The sequence below is a fragment of the Lytechinus pictus genome, chromosome 5 (genome assembly GCF_037042905.1).
Source record: "Lytechinus pictus isolate F3 Inbred chromosome 5, Lp3.0, whole genome shotgun sequence".
NCBI classification, from domain to species: Eukaryota; Metazoa; Echinodermata; class Echinoidea; order Temnopleuroida; family Toxopneustidae; genus Lytechinus; species Lytechinus pictus.
Window position 1 is genome coordinate 16,768,226 of NC_087249.1, and position 18,870 is coordinate 16,787,095.

The 18,870-nt window shown below is 36.8% G+C and overlaps 1 protein-coding gene across 1 annotated transcript; it reads right to left on the reverse strand.

Annotated features, from left to right (window-relative positions):
• Positions 1 to 10,940: 10,940 nt before the first annotated feature.
• Positions 10,941 to 18,018, reverse strand: LOC129262351 (protein fem-1 homolog C-like). The gene has a single exon (XM_054900461.2). It carries the CDS (start codon positions 17,865 to 17,867, stop codon positions 15,933 to 15,935), a length of 1,935 nt encoding a protein of 644 aa, XP_054756436.2. The 5' UTR covers positions 17,868 to 18,018; the 3' UTR covers positions 10,941 to 15,932.
• Positions 18,019 to 18,870: the final 852 nt, after the last annotated feature.

Here is an 18,870-nt window from a genome sequence, read left to right on the forward strand (position 1 = left end):
TTTTGTTTTCTATTGTTCGAATTATACAGTATTTCAATTTTTGCAGATTTGACAATAAGGACCAACTTGACTGGACCATAAAATGTTAAGCAATGGTAATTCAACATGTTCAGGGAGAAATAATACTTTGTTTTACAGGACAATGAGGAGAAAATTAGAATAATTCATATTTCACATAATAAAATACAAAAGAAATAGTGAGTGAGTGATGTCATCAGTTCCCTCATTTGCATACCGACCAGGATGTGAATATAACTGTTTTGTGAAATTAAGCGAAACTTTAAAATGTCATAATTTTCTTATTTTACATCCGATTTTGATGAAATTTTCAGTTTTATGCTTGTTGGATTTTTCTATTTTTATTCAAATCAAATTTTTGTTGGGGTGGACTTGTCCTTTAAGCTTTACGTTCAATCACTGGCGTACAGGCGCGGGGGGGGGGGTCTTGGTTTCACACCCAAGAGGAAATAAAAGAAATTATAGGAGACAACGTGTAATGAAATGAATGGAAACAATGACATATTTGCTGGATATAATGGAAAAATCTATCACATAAATAGAATTTAATTTCAGTAGGCAATTTTTTCCAGCTCGCTTTGCTCGCTGGCGTCTTTTTACAGATTTTTCCACATTGCTATGTACGTTGCGCTCTCTCAAAATATCTGGTTCATTACATAACTGGGTTGAATAAATGTGTAGTGTAAAAGCTATATTCTGTATATACCCGCGATTTGATTAAAAATAGTGGCAATCTGCGAGGTTTAAATGGCTTTGATATCAAGAAATTCCGGGGGCTCCGCCCCAGACCCCCAACCGCATCACTGCCGTATGAGTATGGAAGGGTTGGGCCATGGCCTCAAAAAGTTCTACAACCTAGAACAAAAAAAGAAAAGCAAAGGAAAAGTGAAGGATATGATTTTATTTACTAAATATAATGTCAAAAAATATCTCAAAGTTAGATTCTCAAGAAAAGGTGATATTTTTCTCGCTCGCTCAGGACTTATATTTAGCAGCTGTTTAGCACATGGGCCATACTGCGCCCCTCGTTTTTTTTTAACTCTTCACGCTACTACCGCAAAGAATCCTGTTCACAGTGGCGTACAGACCACAAAAAAAAGGAAAGGAAAGAGAGAAGGGTGAAATATATCATTCTCTTGATAATCATGTCAAAATCTATCACAAAATTGGATTTTCTATTTAAAAATGTCAAAATTTTTGCTCGCTCGCAACTTTTTTTTTAAGGACAAGTCCACCCCAACAAAATGTTGATTTGAATGAAAAGAGAAAAATCAAAATCGGATGTAGAATAAGAAAGTTATGACATTTTAAAATTATGTTTAATTTCACAAAACAGTTCTATGCACATCCTGATGGTTGGTATGCAAATGAGGAGACTGATGACGTCATCCACTCACTATTTCTTATGTATTTTATTGTATGAAATATGATATATTCTAATTTTCTCCTAATTGTCAAGTGAAACGACGATTATTTCCTCCATGAACGTATGAAATTAGCATTGTTTAATACTATATGGTTCAGTCAAGTTGGTCCTTATTGTCAAATCTGTAAAAAATGAAATATTGTATAATTTAAACAATAAAAAACAAAAGAAATAGTGAGTGAGGGACATCATCGACTGTCTCATTTGCATGTCACTGAGTTATGCATATCACCATGATCACTGTTTTGTGAAAAATAAGCGAAACTTTAAAAATTCATACTTTCTTATTTTACATCCGATTTTGATGAAATTTTCAGCGATATGCTAGTTTGATTTTTCTCTATTTATTGAAATCAATTTTCCTGGGGTGTACTTGACCATTAAAAGAGAAATTCCGCCCGATACGCAATATCTGGACCTCTCAAAATTGTCGCCTCATTACACCATTATGCCTGTCTGTTCATACCATGATATGACCGGGGAAATTTGGCTCTTCCCCCCACCCCCTGACCACAGTTACGCCGCTGGAAAGGACCCCCCCCCCCCATCCCCCTCCCCCCGCTTCCGCCGCCTATGGCCTTACTTGCGTAATATATTTCAGTTCTCATCTCATGAATATTCTCTCCGTTCTGATAAAAATCGGTCTCTTCCAAAACCACGGACTGAATACTGTAGAAGAATGTTTTCATACAGGGGTACGTCATATCTTAATGAATTACCACGTGATGCTACAATTCTGTTTCTTTTAGTTCTGTTAATAATGTAGTTAAAGGAGAATGAAACTCTTGGAGCAAGTTAGCTTTTGTGAAAGCAGAAAAATCAAAGAATAAGATCAACAAAAGTTTGAGTAAAATAAGACTAGCAATAGAAGAGTTATGAGCATTTGAATGTCGAGATCACTAATGCTATGGGGATCCTCCAATTGGCAATGCGACCAAGATCCATGATGTCACAGATGAACAACTCTCCCCTTTTGGACACTGAAAATATACCCCAAAACATCTCTTTTTGCTCATTCTAATCATATGACAAACGATTCATCAATGATATAATGTTGTGAAACCTCTGTACTTGTCCTCTCATAAAGAGAACACCTCACCTTGTGATAGACTCTATAAAAGTGAGAATATAAGTGAAATAAGTACTAAAGTAATGAGGGAGTTGTACGTGTGTGACATCACAGATCTTGGTCGCATTGCCAATGGGAGGATCTACATGGCATTATCGATCTCAATATTCAAATGCTCATAACTTTCTTATTATTCATTCAATCTTCCTCAAACTTTCAACAATATGTTTCTTTGATTTTTCTCTTTGATATGGATTCAGCTGGTTTCAAAGGTTTCATTCTCCTTTAATAACCACATCTTAAATTGGGTCTGACTGTACATTATTCTATGTTTTTTTTTTTCATTTACTATTATATTGAAGTGTAGAGTGTGTTAACGTAGGGGGTGGGATTAGTTTGATTTCTTATTGTCTTGGTATTTTATTTTTATATTGTGTATAATTTATATTTGTGTAATTTTCTTTTAAGCTATATGAGGACCCCTAGGTAGTCCAGCAGCACCATGATGCTGCCGAGTATGGCTATCCGCCCGTTTTAATTTATGAATTTCACATGTATCATTTTATATGAATTGTTATTTGTTTCTAATAAAATAAATTCAATTCAATTCTAAGTCAGGGGCAGTGGATCGAAGTTGAAAGTGAAGGGCACGATGAAAAAATTGCACCTTTTCTTTCAAAAAGGGCACTTCAAGATTCACGTGTGAAAAGGCCCATGGTGTGCATTTAGGACTTATCTCTCTTAACGATTAAAATTTCATCAAAATCGGATGTAAAATAAGAAAGTTATGACATTTTAAAGTTTCGCTTATTTTTTCACAAAACAGTGATACGCACAACTCAGTGACATGCAAATGAGACAGTCGATGATGTCCCTCACTCACTATTTCTTTTGTTTTTTATTGTCTGAATTATACAATATTTCATTTTTTGAATACAAATTTGACAATAGGGACCAACTGACTGAACCATAAAGTATTAAACAATGCTAATTCCACATGTTCATGGAGGAATTAATCGTTGTTTCAATTGACAATGAGGAGAAAATTAGAACATTTCATATTTCATATAACAGAATACAAAAGAAATAGTGAGTGGATGATGTCATCAGTCTCCCCATTTGCATACCGACCAGGATGTGCATAAAACTGTTTGTGAAATTAAGCGAAACTTTAAAATGTCATAACTATCTTATTTTACATCCGATTTTGATGAAATTTTCAGTATAATACTTGTTGGATTTTTCTCTTTTTATTCAAATAAACTTTTTGTTGGGGTGGACTTGTCCTTTAAAAGGTCACGTAAGCTCCGCCCCCCCCAAAAAAAAAAAATTGTTTTGGAGGTCAATCCTTTCACACGCAAAATTCGTACCGTAATTTGAGTGAAACTTAACTGGACATCTGGAATTCACCTCCGGAGTAGAATTTGAATTCGTGATTGTGATCAGCGTTCGTGATTCTAATCATGTTCTAGTTTGGATTCATACGTGCTAAAAATTCGTCATTAGCCTAATTTTTCACTGGAATCATCATTCAAATTATGATTTTTTTTTTACCGTATGAAAGGGCGGTAAGTTTTTTTCGATTTCGATTTTCATTTTGTAAATGATCAAGTTCATGATCACCACCTCTCGCTTTGATGAACAAAAATACCATTCGTTTTAATGCATTGGCCATCTAATTTCCACATATATACGTATAAACCCTTTCCCGATTTCAACAAAATGTTGACAGGCTGGAGGCGGGGCTGGAGGTTCACGTACTTTGAGAGGCCATTTCTATTGGTTGATGTGCTGTTGTAATATCTATCCTCCATTCCTCGTACCCGGTATACGAACATCGGGGGAAGTTGATTGAAGGGGTACTCCAGGCTAAAATTAACATGATTGAACAAATAAAGAAAAATCAGACGAACACAACAATGAAAATTTCATCAAAATCGGGCAAGGTATAACAAAGTTATGACACTGAAAGATTTGCATTATTTCAGTGAAACACTTCTGTGTATGTCCTCATGAATATTCAATGAGCAAACTGAGGATCGCATAATCCCCACTTGTTCTTTTGTATTTCGTTATTAGAAATTATGTAGTTCAAATTTTGTACACCAAGAACTAAAAGAAATTGGATTGACAACTTATTTAATGCATTAGATATTGATTGCATGCTGCAACTTTATTATAAGGGAGACGTATATCATACACACTTTTATGAAAATAATTATTGTATAATCATGATTTCATGTAATAAAAGGAAAGTGGGGATGTGGCATCATCAGTAAAACCTAATATTCATGACGACGTGCATAAAACTGTTTTCACAAAATGTTGCTAAACTTTAAGATTCAATATCTTTGTAACTTGTTTTAATATCTTGATGAAATTTTCAGTATTTCCTAAGTGAATATCACTCCATTTATTTAGATATAATTATTTACAGTCTAGAGTTCCCCTTTAACTTCAGTTCATGACCCAATACTGATAGATACCATCCGGGTTCCTATCCCAGTGGTATAACTGTCATGAAATCGATATCCTGACTCTGTGAAGCGATTTGAACCCCTGACCTTCCAGTATGTTTGGAAGTTGTGTCATTTTCACGCCGCCAGCGCAATGATGGCCCAGAGCTTCAAGCCAAATACGCCGGGGGCACTTCAAAACCACATAATTCACTCGACTCCGGTTAGACTGGGAGATTGGCCAAAAACTATATAGTAAAAGTGTGAATTATGCGGTTTTTGCCACAAAATAATTGCTTGATGACGATAAGGGGGTATGAGGGTCGGCTCCGGAAGATATCCGAAGTTAGCAGGTTGTTTTAGGTCTCTGTGGACACTGAAGAAAAAAGTATGAAGTTTGCAGACAAAAACCCGAGTTACTCCAGTAAAAGGCTCGAAACGAATTATCTTCATACATGCTTTTAAAAGGGCTCATAGTTGGGGTTGAATAAGAAGTTCATCCTGACAAAAAATAATTGTAAAAATAGCATAAATATCGAAAATTAAAAAAAATATTGCCGAAGTTTTGAGGAAAATCGATCGAAGATGAAAAAAGCTATTATAGAATTTTGATTCTGTTGAACTGTGACGTCATATGCGAGCAGCTCTGCTCTCCCACATATCGTATAATAAAAGATATTAAATTTTAATTTCGTCGAAAAATTAAAAACCGTTTTTTATCGTACCTTCAGTATAACATCAGACATAGGCCTCACACCTGCTTCTGAAAGAAGTCATCACGATAGTCATTACGAACCACTATACACTCTAAAATATATATTGGGTAAAAGTACTCCATAAGGGTAATTATGTGTCCAACCAACATTGTGCATTTCTTTTTGGAACTTTAGTTTATCCAGTGTGATGAAAATTCTGCCCATTCTAAAGTAATTGCTGCTTATTTTTTAACCTTACTACTGGAAAATATGCTCCCCGCATTGGATAAAATACTGCCACAAACATGACTTGTGGTAAAAAAAAAATTACCCATTATTTTGCAGTGTAGCAAATCGAAATGTATGCATTTTATATCATGGGGCAGCTGCTCGTATTATGACGCCACAAATCATATAATTAAAATTCTAATAACTTTTTTTATCTCTGATGTATTTTCCTCAAACCTTCACCAGTATTTTTTCTGGTATTTTACAGCAAACTTTTCGTCAGGGTGATCTTCCCGTCCCCTTTAAGGGATTGTAGCTTGTTGGTTAAATAACTCCAAATGTGTTACTTTGAATTCGTATCTTTGCCTGCGGGTGCATCTCTCGATTCGAATCCTTGGTTTCCATCTTCATGTGATAAAGTTCAGAGCAACTCATTCTCTTTCTGCTAACATTGGTTGACTTTCCACATCTTGATGCTCCCAACGAGATGAGGTCAGTAACCACACGTCCTCCTCCGGAGAACAAACATATTCTTTTTGCCATGGTTACGGTTCGCGCATCGGAACCGAAACGACCCTTCCTATCAGTCATTTGGTTACTATCACTGTCATGTTGTTAATTGATGTTTATTAGCAACTAAGATTTCTCTCTTGATTCTTGCATTCCTAAGTCATTAGTAGAAAATACAGAAAATTGCCACTGAGAGTGGAAATCTTTAGGAAACGGCTTAAATCGATTACTTTGGATTCCTTGAACTTTTAGTGTAATGCGGTTGTTTCCAACTGCTTGTAAAACTCTATAAAGAATAAACAGATTAAAAGGTTTTCGGAAGGACCACATTAAGGAGTTTTAGCTAAGCGACGTAAGGAGGATACCAGAATACATGTGTTTATTGAAAATCCATGCCAAATCACAAAGGGTATCTGGATAGCAGTTTTGTCCCAAGTTTCAAACTCACGAAAAATAGCAAATATGTTGTTTGTCAAGAGTCAATGACTCCTTCCTTTTCTTTCCTTTTCTCTTTCTTTTTCTTGACCATCAAAAAAAAAGAGAAAAAGAAAGAAAGGGGGAAAAGGGTGAGACATTACATTATTTTCTGAATACTATGTCACTGAAATCTATCACAAACAAAAGTTCACTACGGCTCACTACGGTACTGCTGGTCAGAATATATATATATATTTTTTTTTTTTGGGGGGGTGGGGGTTCATGGCCCCAAGCCTCCCATCTCTACACCAGTGCTGCCAATGAATTCGATAATCAGGGGTGGCATTGGGTTATTGTAATGAGGGGGGGGGGGGTAAGTCGGCTTTTCTTCCTCCATCAAATTACAAGGGTATATTCACGTCCTATACTTGGTTTTTCGATGCTCTTCTTTCTTCTTCTCTTTTTTTTTCTTTCTCCTTTTCTTATTTTTCTGCTAATCTTTTAGCATTAAAATCATAGGGACTCAGTGGTCGCCCAGGCCGCTGTTGCGCCGCCCCTGCGTAAAATATTACCGCAAACACAGTTGCGTTATACGATATGATTTGATGTGGGAAGAAATAAACTAACAAACTAAATTAAAAGACTGTAGTTTTCACAAGGCATAACCATGGAGCTATATAACGAATCTTATGATAGTTGCCAATAAAATCAAGAAAACAAACACTTAAAACACGGTGCTTACATGACCGTGTACATTAGAGTCATTCGGACAACAAATATAGGCCTACCCTTAAAAAAAATGCGTGTTCTCGGGTTGAAATTTAATAGGATGTAGATTGATATATCACATACGGTTTGAATGTGTGAATCATTTGAAAAAGTACCTAGAATGTGACTATATTCGCGAACATTTCCCGAGATACAAGATATTTCAAGTAAACAGACCCACTTTTATTGCACTCTTCGCCTCAGTCATGCATGGGGAAAATTAAAAACGTTTGCTTTCATCATGCATCCTAATAGTTTTCATGTTTCTCAATTCCGAGTTCATGAACTATTAAACCACAAACCGTATGGATGATCAGTGGCATCGGTGTGGATAAGGGAGGGAGGTAGGGGGGGGGTATCTACGGACGGCGGCAGCGTATTTCGATGGGAGGGAGGGGAGACTAACATGGCACATTTATGTTTTTTATATTCTTCTTCGATCCTTTCTAAAAAATCCAAACTAGCATAACACTGAAATCTCGCTTGTTTCCCGAAAACATATATCTGCATGATATACGAGAGTCGATTAAGTCAGTCACTCAATGTTTCCTTTGTATTTTATTGTTAGAATTAAATATTTATTCTCTTTTTTTGCAGATTAATACTTAAAGGGGGTACTCCAGGCTAAAAATAATATGATTTGAACAGATAAAGAGAAATCAGACATACTAAACACTGAAAATTTGATCAAAATCGGACAAGGAATAACAAAGTTATGACATTTTAACCCGCATTTTAAAGATTTTCATTATTCCAGAGAAACAGTTCTAGGCATGTACCCGGGCATGTCTTCATGATGATTCATGAATATTCAATGAGCAAACTTACGATGTCATATCCCCACTTGTTCTTTTGTATTTTATTATTTGAAATTGGGTTTATTCATTTGTTTTCCTCCAAGAACTAAAACATTTAGATTGACAACTGATTTAGTCCATTAGATATTCATTGCTGCATATCGGAAACGTATCATCACACAATGAAAAGTCATGTAATAACATAAGAAAAAGGAAAGTGGGGATGTGACATCATCATCCCACCTAATGAATATTCATGACGACGTGCATATAACTGTTTTCACAATATATTGCCAAACTCAAAATTTAAATAACTTCCCTATTTGTCATCAGATTTTGATGAAATTTTCAGCATTTTGCTTAGTGAATTTTACTGTTCATTTATTTAGATATAAATGTTTTCAGCCCGGGGTACCCCTTTAATAACACCTTTCATCAAATCACAGCAGAATACAATGTCAACAGGGGCGGATCCAGGATTTCCCAAGGGGAGGGGGCACATTTTTCCGAAAATGAAAATTTGACAATAAAAAAGAGGTTTTCATCTTAATTAAAATGGAGGTGATTTGGTCCGCGAGAAATTTGACAAGCAAAAAAAAAAACGTTTTCACCTCAAATTGAAGGTTATTTCGCCGCGGAAAATTTGACAAGCAAAAAAAAAAAAAAAAAAAAAAGGTCCTCACTTTCAAGGGGGAGGGCACACTTGGATAAAAATGGTATATTTACTTTACAAATGTTGATTATACCTCTCAAAGGGAGGGGGCACGGGTCGGCTGTGCACCCCCCCCCCCCCCGATCCGCCACTGAATGGCAATTCCACATGTTCAGGGAGAAAAAAAATCACATTGTAATGAGAGAGTGAAAATATTTCATCTAGAAATTAGTTTGAATCGTGTAAGAATACACTATTACCGATGGTCCAGTCTAAAATTTCTTGGAATCTATGTTGAATCAATGTCGAGTTTGAAGTATTATCAAAAAGAGGTTGAGAAAATTTTGCAAAAAGTGACTGGCATTATAATGACTTCCTAATTTTTGTCTCGCAGATTGCACTTATTTGAAATATCACGTAAGGTTTTAAACGTCGGTCGAGTTCGATTTCTCTGCTGCTTTGTAAATACTGTATTCGTGAATCCGATTTGTGACGAAATGAAACGCAGCGACAACAGGTGATTTTAAACGTTTTAGTGTCAATGCTTGCGACAGACAGAATGTATCTGTTTACAAAATACAAAAGCCTTTTAAACCAATCATCAGTCTGACCTAGCTAATAAAAAACATAACAAAACAAAATGTCCGATTTGCCCCATGGTTCAAGGCTTGCATAAAAATGAAAATCAGAAGAGAATCTCGGAAGGGAATGGGGGGGGGGGGGGGTGGTGGACAAGCCCCTTGCCCAATTCTTGTGCACCCCCCCCCCCTTGATGACAAATGCACTCTTTTCTGACGTGATACCCCCTCCATTTTTCCCCTTTGTTTTGTAATCATATTTCTAATTTGTTAAAAGGTAATGCAATAATCTTCCTCTGATCTTCCTCATGTGTATATCCTCCTCCCAATCTCATTCTAACTTGCTCTCTCTCTCTCTCTCTTCTAACACAAACCATCAGGGGCGGTGCCAGTGATAGGGGGGGGGGGTCAAGACGACCTATTTTTCTCAATCGAATTGCAGGGGTGATATAGTTACATGACTCTTATCCCTTTTTCCCCTCTCTTTCTTATGCTCTTCTTTATGGCGCAGTCACATTCCCCCTACGGCGATCGAAAACAGCAGTTGTAACAATTTTGGTACTTCCAGCTAAATATAGGTGGTTAGAATAAAGCAGCAGGTTTCGACTCGCGGTACGGGCGCCGTAGGGCAAATGTGACTGCAGCATTTTTTCTCTTTTCTCTCCTCGTTTTTTTGTTAAGGTTTAATACTACAATATTCGATGAGTACGCAACAGAAATCCTGCAGTTTCATTGGTTGAGAGACTCAATACCTAATTACATGTAGATGAAGAATTTAAAGATTTGTTGTAATTCAAAGCAAGTTTCATGATAAAACCCCAGCATTTTATCCACCCAGACTATGATTTTCATCAGATATTGGGTCATATCAACTTGGTTTACGTCTCATATAGCCTAATATCAATTTAGTCTAATAACCAGTTTGTCTACTCTACACTTAGTCCAATACCCATCAATAGTCTTGTTGTCATTTAGTCTAATGCCAAGATGGTCTAATTTCCACTTCCTCATTAATATTTTTTAATGTTTTAACAGTTCATCTAAATAAATAGTCTAAGTGGTTTCAGACCATGTGGATGTTAAGATGAAATGGGGATAGTCTGGTTGGAAATAAGGCAAAATGGCAATTAGAAAGAGTGGTAAGTAGACAAATTGATGTGGGATAAGACCAAAGTAGACAAAACGGGTGTAGTCAAGTGGCAAATTTACCAACAATTCTATCTCCTAACTAACATAACATCTCAAAAGCAGGTTCAATCCCCTGCCCCTCACTCATCAATCAAAGTTTATAACAAAATATACAAAATCAACATCAAAACATTCTAATTTCCTTTCTTAGAGAAGGGATGAGTGAACACTCCCAATCTTTAATAATAGTTGCCAACAATATTGCAATCTCTACTCTTCTCTCATTGTTGCATAAATCTTAAGAGGCATTTACATGTATATTATATACATATACATCTATTATCGTAACAGTGGTCAAGTCATACATTTTGCAACATCAACTGCCATTTCATTCTCCTTGGCTTACATGTGCAATACAGTAATATAACATGGCTCAGTACCTAACCATTGGAACTGTATACAGGGCCAACATTCTAATTTATATAAGATGTAAGAACTAGATTACAAATAACATTAAATAGTACCAGTTTCCTGACAGATTCTGAGGCAGGCATTCCTTTAATAATCATGAAAAAAAGAGAGAAACATGTACTTATATAATATATAAACAACAATAAAAGTAAAACATAATGTCGTGTTTCAGAAAGCAGGGCCCCATCTTACAAAGAGTTACGATTGATCCAATCAATCTCAACTGTATGGAAATCCATCCATACCATAATTTTTTTCTACAGGAAATTTGCACAATTTCCTTAAAAATCACACCGAGTCTTCAAGAGAACAATGAATGTATGAATATACATATCTAGGAAATATTTTGAACAAATTTGCATGTTAGATGTCGACCTTGCTGGCCGTCCATAGTTGTGATTGATTGGATCAAACGCAACTCTTTGTAAGACAGGGCCCGGGACTTCACAAACGACTGTTGACCTTCTCATAATAAAATGCCTAAAATTTGTTAGTGGAAGCGAATTTCCTAATAGTACATGTACATGTAGAACTCTAATCAAATTTGAACAAATTCAATACTTTCTTTACCTTCAGATTCTTGTTCACGACAAAAATTACAATGTACATTAGATGTACAAAGATCAGGGTCTGTTTCACAAAAACTAGTTATCAATAACAAATGCACAATTTTCATTGATAGTTTACTATCAAGCAATTAAATTTAAAGATTTCAGTAGCTTTGATCAATATTGCAAATTTGTTATCATAACAATATTGATGTAACAGGCCCCAGATTTCATCTAAAGCTGATGGGAATAAACATTATTTAACTGGTACCAGTCTTATAAAAAACAACTCATGCCTAACTTAATACAAAAGAGCTTTAATGAAAACTACCCCTAGAAGTAGACATATTTTAATAATTAGGTATGCATGCATCAACCATTAATTCATAAAATTTAAGAATTTAAACTAATCATGCAAGAAAAGCATACTTAAAATCCTTTTAAAAATTAATAATTAAAAGGGCAAACAAATTTATCTAATATTGATGACTGCCAAGTTGCCAACACAACAGATACGGACCATAAAACCTAGTTGCCTGTACCTGTACTTGCAGTTAGGTCTTGTGCAGCTGTACATGTTCTGTTATGGATGAAACAATCTATGCAAGAACTCTCAATTTCTCCTCCAAGTACTAAATTTCTAACCAACCAAACCAGATATTTTTAATAACAAAATTTAACACCTAAGTTTGTACATACATGTACATGTAAATGTGCAATAGATACATGTACATGTATGTAAGTCTCCCGTGCTTTCTAGGGAAACCCATTCTTCTGAAATATGAAATTCATTAATGAAGGAAACCTTTTCATACACAAGAAAAACAAAATGTGATAGATCTTGTTGAAAATGAATCTTGATTTATGACTGACAAGGCAAATGCCAATTTGAGTGACTCAAGTCATCAAGTAATCTGACTAAAGCCCGCTTATTAAGACCCTCACCGCAGGATCCACGCTGCATAAGAGATTGAAAAAAACTTTGTGGCTCTCTAGTTAAGCAGCACTTGGTATCTATAACAGGAAACGGGGTTAGGCTAGGTACGAAGCTCTCTCGTTATAAATTGATTGTGAAATGATTAAGAGCTAGTGGTTTTACATAATTGAGCATTGGTCGAGGCTGTTGGGTTCTGTCGGAAGGAAAGTACCAAACCAATGGTTCACTCTGGAGCGAGAAGATGCCGATTTTTAGGTTTGATAAAAAATACCCTCACCTTCACTCCTACAATCTACATTCCATCATCCATGAACATTTTCTGATACCTTTTCACACTCAGCAAGGCCTACTCTTGAATGAGTATTTTTGGAGCCAAATTTTGGCACACTTTAAAGATCAATGCGCAAACCACCAGCGTCTAGGCAATCAATTTGTGTTAGGGTTTAAAGGAAATTAATCTAGTAGAGGCTAATATCCTCTTGGAACCAGAGCCAATGATATTTTATTCTATTCTTTCCAAACTGTAACTAATACTTCCTTTACAAGTTCATACACATAGTTGGGCGCATCTACTCATTTCCAAGAACAATATCAACTACACTGTAATATACGTGGGAAGGGTAACATGTCACCCACTGTCTTGACACATATACATGTAGGACATTTTCCAAGGTTACATAATTGAAGTAGGTCTTTCAATTTCTGTATTTCTGTGAATCCGTGCACTGCAATTACTGTTGCACAATAAACATTCTTTGCTATGGTAACAACAAAATTGAGGAGTTTATCATACCTGGAACAATTTAGCTAGCACATGCTGATGTACACATACATGTATGTTGTATAGTAAGCTATCTTACCATTTAATCTTTTTTTTAATTACAAATCTTAATACAAAAATAATATGAATGATGTCTTAACATAAAAATTGTTTAACACAAAATAATTCCTTATATGAATTGAGAAATAGGATTAAATGATAACAGCCCGCCATGTATTTTGGCATATGCTGGCTAAATTTACGATGTATCTATGCGACAGCCCCTGTGAGCTGAGGGGGCTTACACCACCTGCACATTCCCAGACCACCCCCCCCCCTCCAACTCTTTTCAGTAAACATGAATTGAAAATGATCTTCTTATTGGGACTATATGGGCATGTTCATCAGCCCCCACTTTGGGGTCAGCTCCCCAACCTGAAACACATAGCATACATGTAAATGACCATTCCGCAAAATAAACCTCTTGACATACACACTGAAGCCAATTACAGTATGTGATTGTGTACAGCAGTACATGTATCATACATTTTGATGTAGTAATTGCAAAGCGAATGGTGACCAATCAGACTTGTCACACTTTAGTACTTCATAAAACCCTATCTGTATCGTCATGGACTTACAAGTCCATGGTATCATTGAGTTCAAGATTTGCTATGGAGTAGTCCCTATATGGTTTCTGTGATGAATATTCTATAAAATGAGGTTAAATTTGATCAAGAGGGCACCCGTTGTGCGAGAATACAAAGACTGTACTTGAAGATGGTCAATACAGATTTGGTGCTTTGAAAAACTATAAATAATATAAAAAAAGAAGTTTTAACAGAATCTGGATGCACAAGGTAGTTTATATGTACATGTACATGGAATAACCTGTAACAAATTTTTGTCAACATCTTTGAAGCTGAATCACACTTCCAGAAGCTAGAAGCTCATGTGTGTATGTACCGGTACTTGAGGAAGCCATAAAGTAAGATTTCACTCTCCAGCAAAAACAGTAAAATCTGCTCGTTATTTAATTGAGTGTACATGTAATTCTACACTGACAAATGTTCATGTATTGAGATTGATAATGGAAACCAAAGTTAATTTATAACTGTCCTTCAAAAACAACAATAAAATTTGCATTTAGTATTATACTGACTGTAAATCAGAGATGAACATACACATACATGTGCATTTGTAACATTGCTCAATACTCATGGAAAATCCCCTAGGCTAGGCCTGGGTGACCTTACATGTATATGCTCTCAATGAGTCTTTTCCCAAGTATGAGTACTTACAATTCAACTCAACTAGTGTACTGTACAACTAAGCGTACAGTATGAATACAGGAAACAAGTTGCTTATAAATTTGGGTCTTAAGTCCTTTTAAGAGTTCCCATATTCATTGCTGAACTGAAGTCTATTTACAGTTCAACATGAAATGGATTTCAATGCACAATGGAACTAATGCTCAAATAGTGTGGTTTTTTTTCTTCTAGCCCTCGAGTCTCAAAGTTGTTTAACATGTACAAATTGTATGTATCTGCATCGAGTCGTAAGAAATGTGAATTGAACAGTATGACTTCATTTTGACTGACTGCAACTCACCCGAGTGTTAATAATTTAATATAAACAGGTTCTGAAGGGGAGCTTTTCAATGAAATAGCTACATGTAGCCAGTGAAAACTGGTCAACTACTTAATCCCTGCATCTGATTGGCTCAGAACATTATCAATCCATGACAATAAGATACTTCAGAAATGTATTTGATCTATGACACACTCCCCTGTAGAAAATGGAAAAAATATGCAGATAGTGGACCGTGTGAATTGTATAGAATACAGTGCTTGTGTGAAGGGATTTTTTTTTTCAAATAAGTTTACCATGTGAGAAAAAGTGGACTTAAAAGTCAATGTGCTCATACTTGTAAACAAAAAATGTGTATAAATTTAACAAAATCTTTAGTTTGAGTACTTCAAGAATACACTTGTAAAGAAAAGCATATAGGCCTGTACCCTGTAGTTTTGACACCAGTTTAGTAACAAGCCAAATATTCTGTAAATCACTCTCAAATATATGTTTCAATTGATTTTTCGTTCAAGTGAAACATTTGTTATACTTGAGTACTTGAATGCATAATTGCATGTTACATTAGATGACATTAAAATAATGTACAGCAACAGTTCATCATGGCCATCGTGCAGCATTATTAAAAAAAGTAGACAATAGACATCTGAATTAAAATTTGCATAAAATCTGAACTAAAAGAGAAAAAACAAAGAACAAAATAAATGAAGTTTGTATTATTGTGATGCATGTTCTTCATAAGAACATACATGTGTATGCAGCTCTGCACATTAAAAATAATATATTTCCTGAACTAATTTTAGCAAACTAATTGCTTGTGAACCCACACTGAATTGCAGAATATATTCCGATATAAAACATATCAACAATACTGAACATTTAATTCAATGCATAGAAACAAACCCTTCAAGAGCTCTTGGTATATTTCCAGAGAAGGGAATCTTGTTCTGAACAATGCACCTTGCAGCTAAACACTGCAGCTTGGTGTAGTTGATGGGTGCAAGATCACAAGAAACTTTCAGCAAGTCCAGTGGGGTCTGACCCTCCAAGTTTCGGAAATCACAATGTGCCCCATGATCAAGGAGCAACTTCATGATCTCATTGTTGTCCATCTTGCTACCATTTGTTGTGATGGTTGAAGAACCTGGAGCAACAGTGTTTGTGGCAGCAATGTGAAGAGGCGAGTTGCCGCTGATGTCTAACACATTAGGGTCGGCACCGCATTCCAGCAAGAACTGCACAACTCTCTTGTCCGGAAAAGTACAGACGGGGTAACGCCCAACGGATGAGGTGGCCTTGTCAACGGCAAGATGCAGGACAGTGAATCCCTTGCTGCCACGCAGTCGAAGTTTCACAAGTTGGTACGTTGACCGCTTGACCTCTTCCAACTGTTGAGGTGTCGCGCCTTCTCGCTTTGCTATAAGACACATGAGGTGCATGAGAATAAGGAGGGTACGATTGAAGTTTGTGGTCTCCTTTTCTGGTTGTGGACCAAGAGGAAGTTGTTCAGCACCACGCTTCATCTCGGTGATTCCTTTCATGTATACGACTGCGACATCACTGAAGGGGACAAGCTGGTACACGCGTTCACTGTTTCTTTCTGATAACATATATGCAAAGAGTTCTGCAAACGACAATAAACTGCTTTGCGTCATAGGATTCAGAGGTTCCAATGCCTCCTGTTGCATTTCTAGCGCATACATCCATAGCATAATACACCTTTCAAAGTTGCCTGAATCTGCGTACACTGCACCACGGTATCGGATGTAGTAGGTCGTGTCAGGATGTGCTGGTCCGAGGATTCTCTCTCGTATCAGTAAAGCTTGCATCCGCATTTCATCTGGATCTCCAACCATATTCTCAAGGTCCTGCCTGTTTTGAGCCTCCACGGTGTACTCGTATGCGGCAACTGGTTTTGCACATTTGTGTTTATGAACCAAATGAACTTTATAAGTGTAACGCAGCTCCATTGCACGTTCCCAGAAACCAATCGCTTGATGCATATCCCTTTTCTTGTCCACAAATGTTGCTCCTACAAGCTCAAGAGCATCAACCTTTTCTGTCCTTGGTAGGTCTTCTGCAGCGAGGTAGTCGACAATGTTCACGTGGCCTGCCACTGCGGCGGCTTTGATCGGTGTAATCCCGTATGCATCAGTGTCCATCTTCGCCCTGTGCTTTAACAAGAGTCGCATGATATCCAGACTTCCTGATTCTGCACAGTCATGCAATGCTGTGTTTCCTCTCACACTCTTTCTATTAACATCTGCGCCTAGATGAAGCAAATACTCAGCAATTTTGTAGTGTCCCTTGTAACAGGAAATCATTAGACAAGTGTGTCCGTGTCTGTTGGCCAACTCGATATCTGCTCCATGTTGTATAAGATATTTGACAATGTCATAATGACCATCAAAGCAAGCCGCACGAAGAGGGGTTGAGTTTGAGAAGGTGGTGTGATTTACTTTGGCACCATGTTTGACGAGTGTTGAAACAGTTTGATAATGGCCTGCGGCAGCGGCGCACCAGAGTGGCGGTGCCCCGTCAATTGTTTCTCCATCAAACGTTACAGAACCAACTTGTTCTACATCTGCCTTACATTGTTCAATGAAATATGTTACCACATCTATGTGACCGTGTCTGCAAGCAACAATAAGCGGTGTCGTGCTGTCCACAATTTGTGACACAATCCATTTGATCTCTTCCTTGTTGAAGTTCTGAAACCATTTTTTGATGCGGCACAACTTCCCATCCCGAGCAGCGGTAAAGACACTCACTAAATAGAATTTAGGATCACGCGAAGTCGGCGTTTGTTTCTTTGACATTTCTACTCACTCTCAAGAATGCCTCACATCAAAGTTTACTGCAAAAAAACGAGTGGAACATGATATTTATATGGTTCATACTTGCGGTTTTCGAGTCAAGATTTGTGTGATAGCAATGACATGGCTGCCGGTGTCAAAATAAAGAGCGCCATCCCACGTCTTCGATCGAATTAATCCACAATCCAAACTCGAACTGTCATCGCCAGCTCGGATTTGGCACTCATACTCCGAACTGTCACCCGGGATAAAAATGAGGGGGGGGGGGGCTGAAGTGCCGGGATGATATGCGGGTGTGCCTCATTAATTTCTTCGCTTTTTACTCACGTTTCTTACTTTTATTTTCTTAATTTTTCTTTCAGTGAAATTAAATAAGGCCCCCGGAGTAGGTCTACTGGAAAAAAAAGAAAAAAAAAATGATGGGCCCTATTTATCATTCCGTCACTATTTTGTGGAGAGTTTGAATATTCCATTGACAATTTCATCAAAGAAATTGACTTATCTTGCCAAGAGTGAAGAGATCATAGCCCATCCCTCACTTCTTAAAAAAAAAACTCACAGCAACGCGGATCCAGGGGAGCCAAGGCCCCCCCCCCCCCGGCCCCCCCCCCCCCCCCCCCCTATTGAGGAGGGGAAAAAGAAAAAAGAGGGAAAGAAAGAAAAAGAAGGGAAAGAGAGAAATAAAAGGAAGAGGAAAAATAAGAGGAGAAAGACGAGTGAAAAAATAAGACGAGGGGAAGACTTGGAAAAAAAATTATGTCAATATAAAATTTTCGCGCTCGCATTGCCTATTAGGTGATTAACATATCTTGCTCAATATGGAGCTTAAAATATCAAGTTTTGAAGTCAATATATACAAAACATGTTTCAGCTCGATAATAGAACTTTCATTATATTTTGTTTGATTTACAAACTGATTTTTAAAAAGTGCTTTATTTGTAAAAATGTAAGTAGTATATGGTCTGAATATTGATATTTTCTGCTATCGCTGCGCACTCGGAAAATT

Excerpts from the sequence above, each read along its gene's own strand:
- LOC129262351 (XM_054900461.2), bottom strand. The coding sequence starts at position 17,867 with ATGTCAAAGAAACAAACGCCGACTTCGCGTGATCCTAAATTCTATTTA.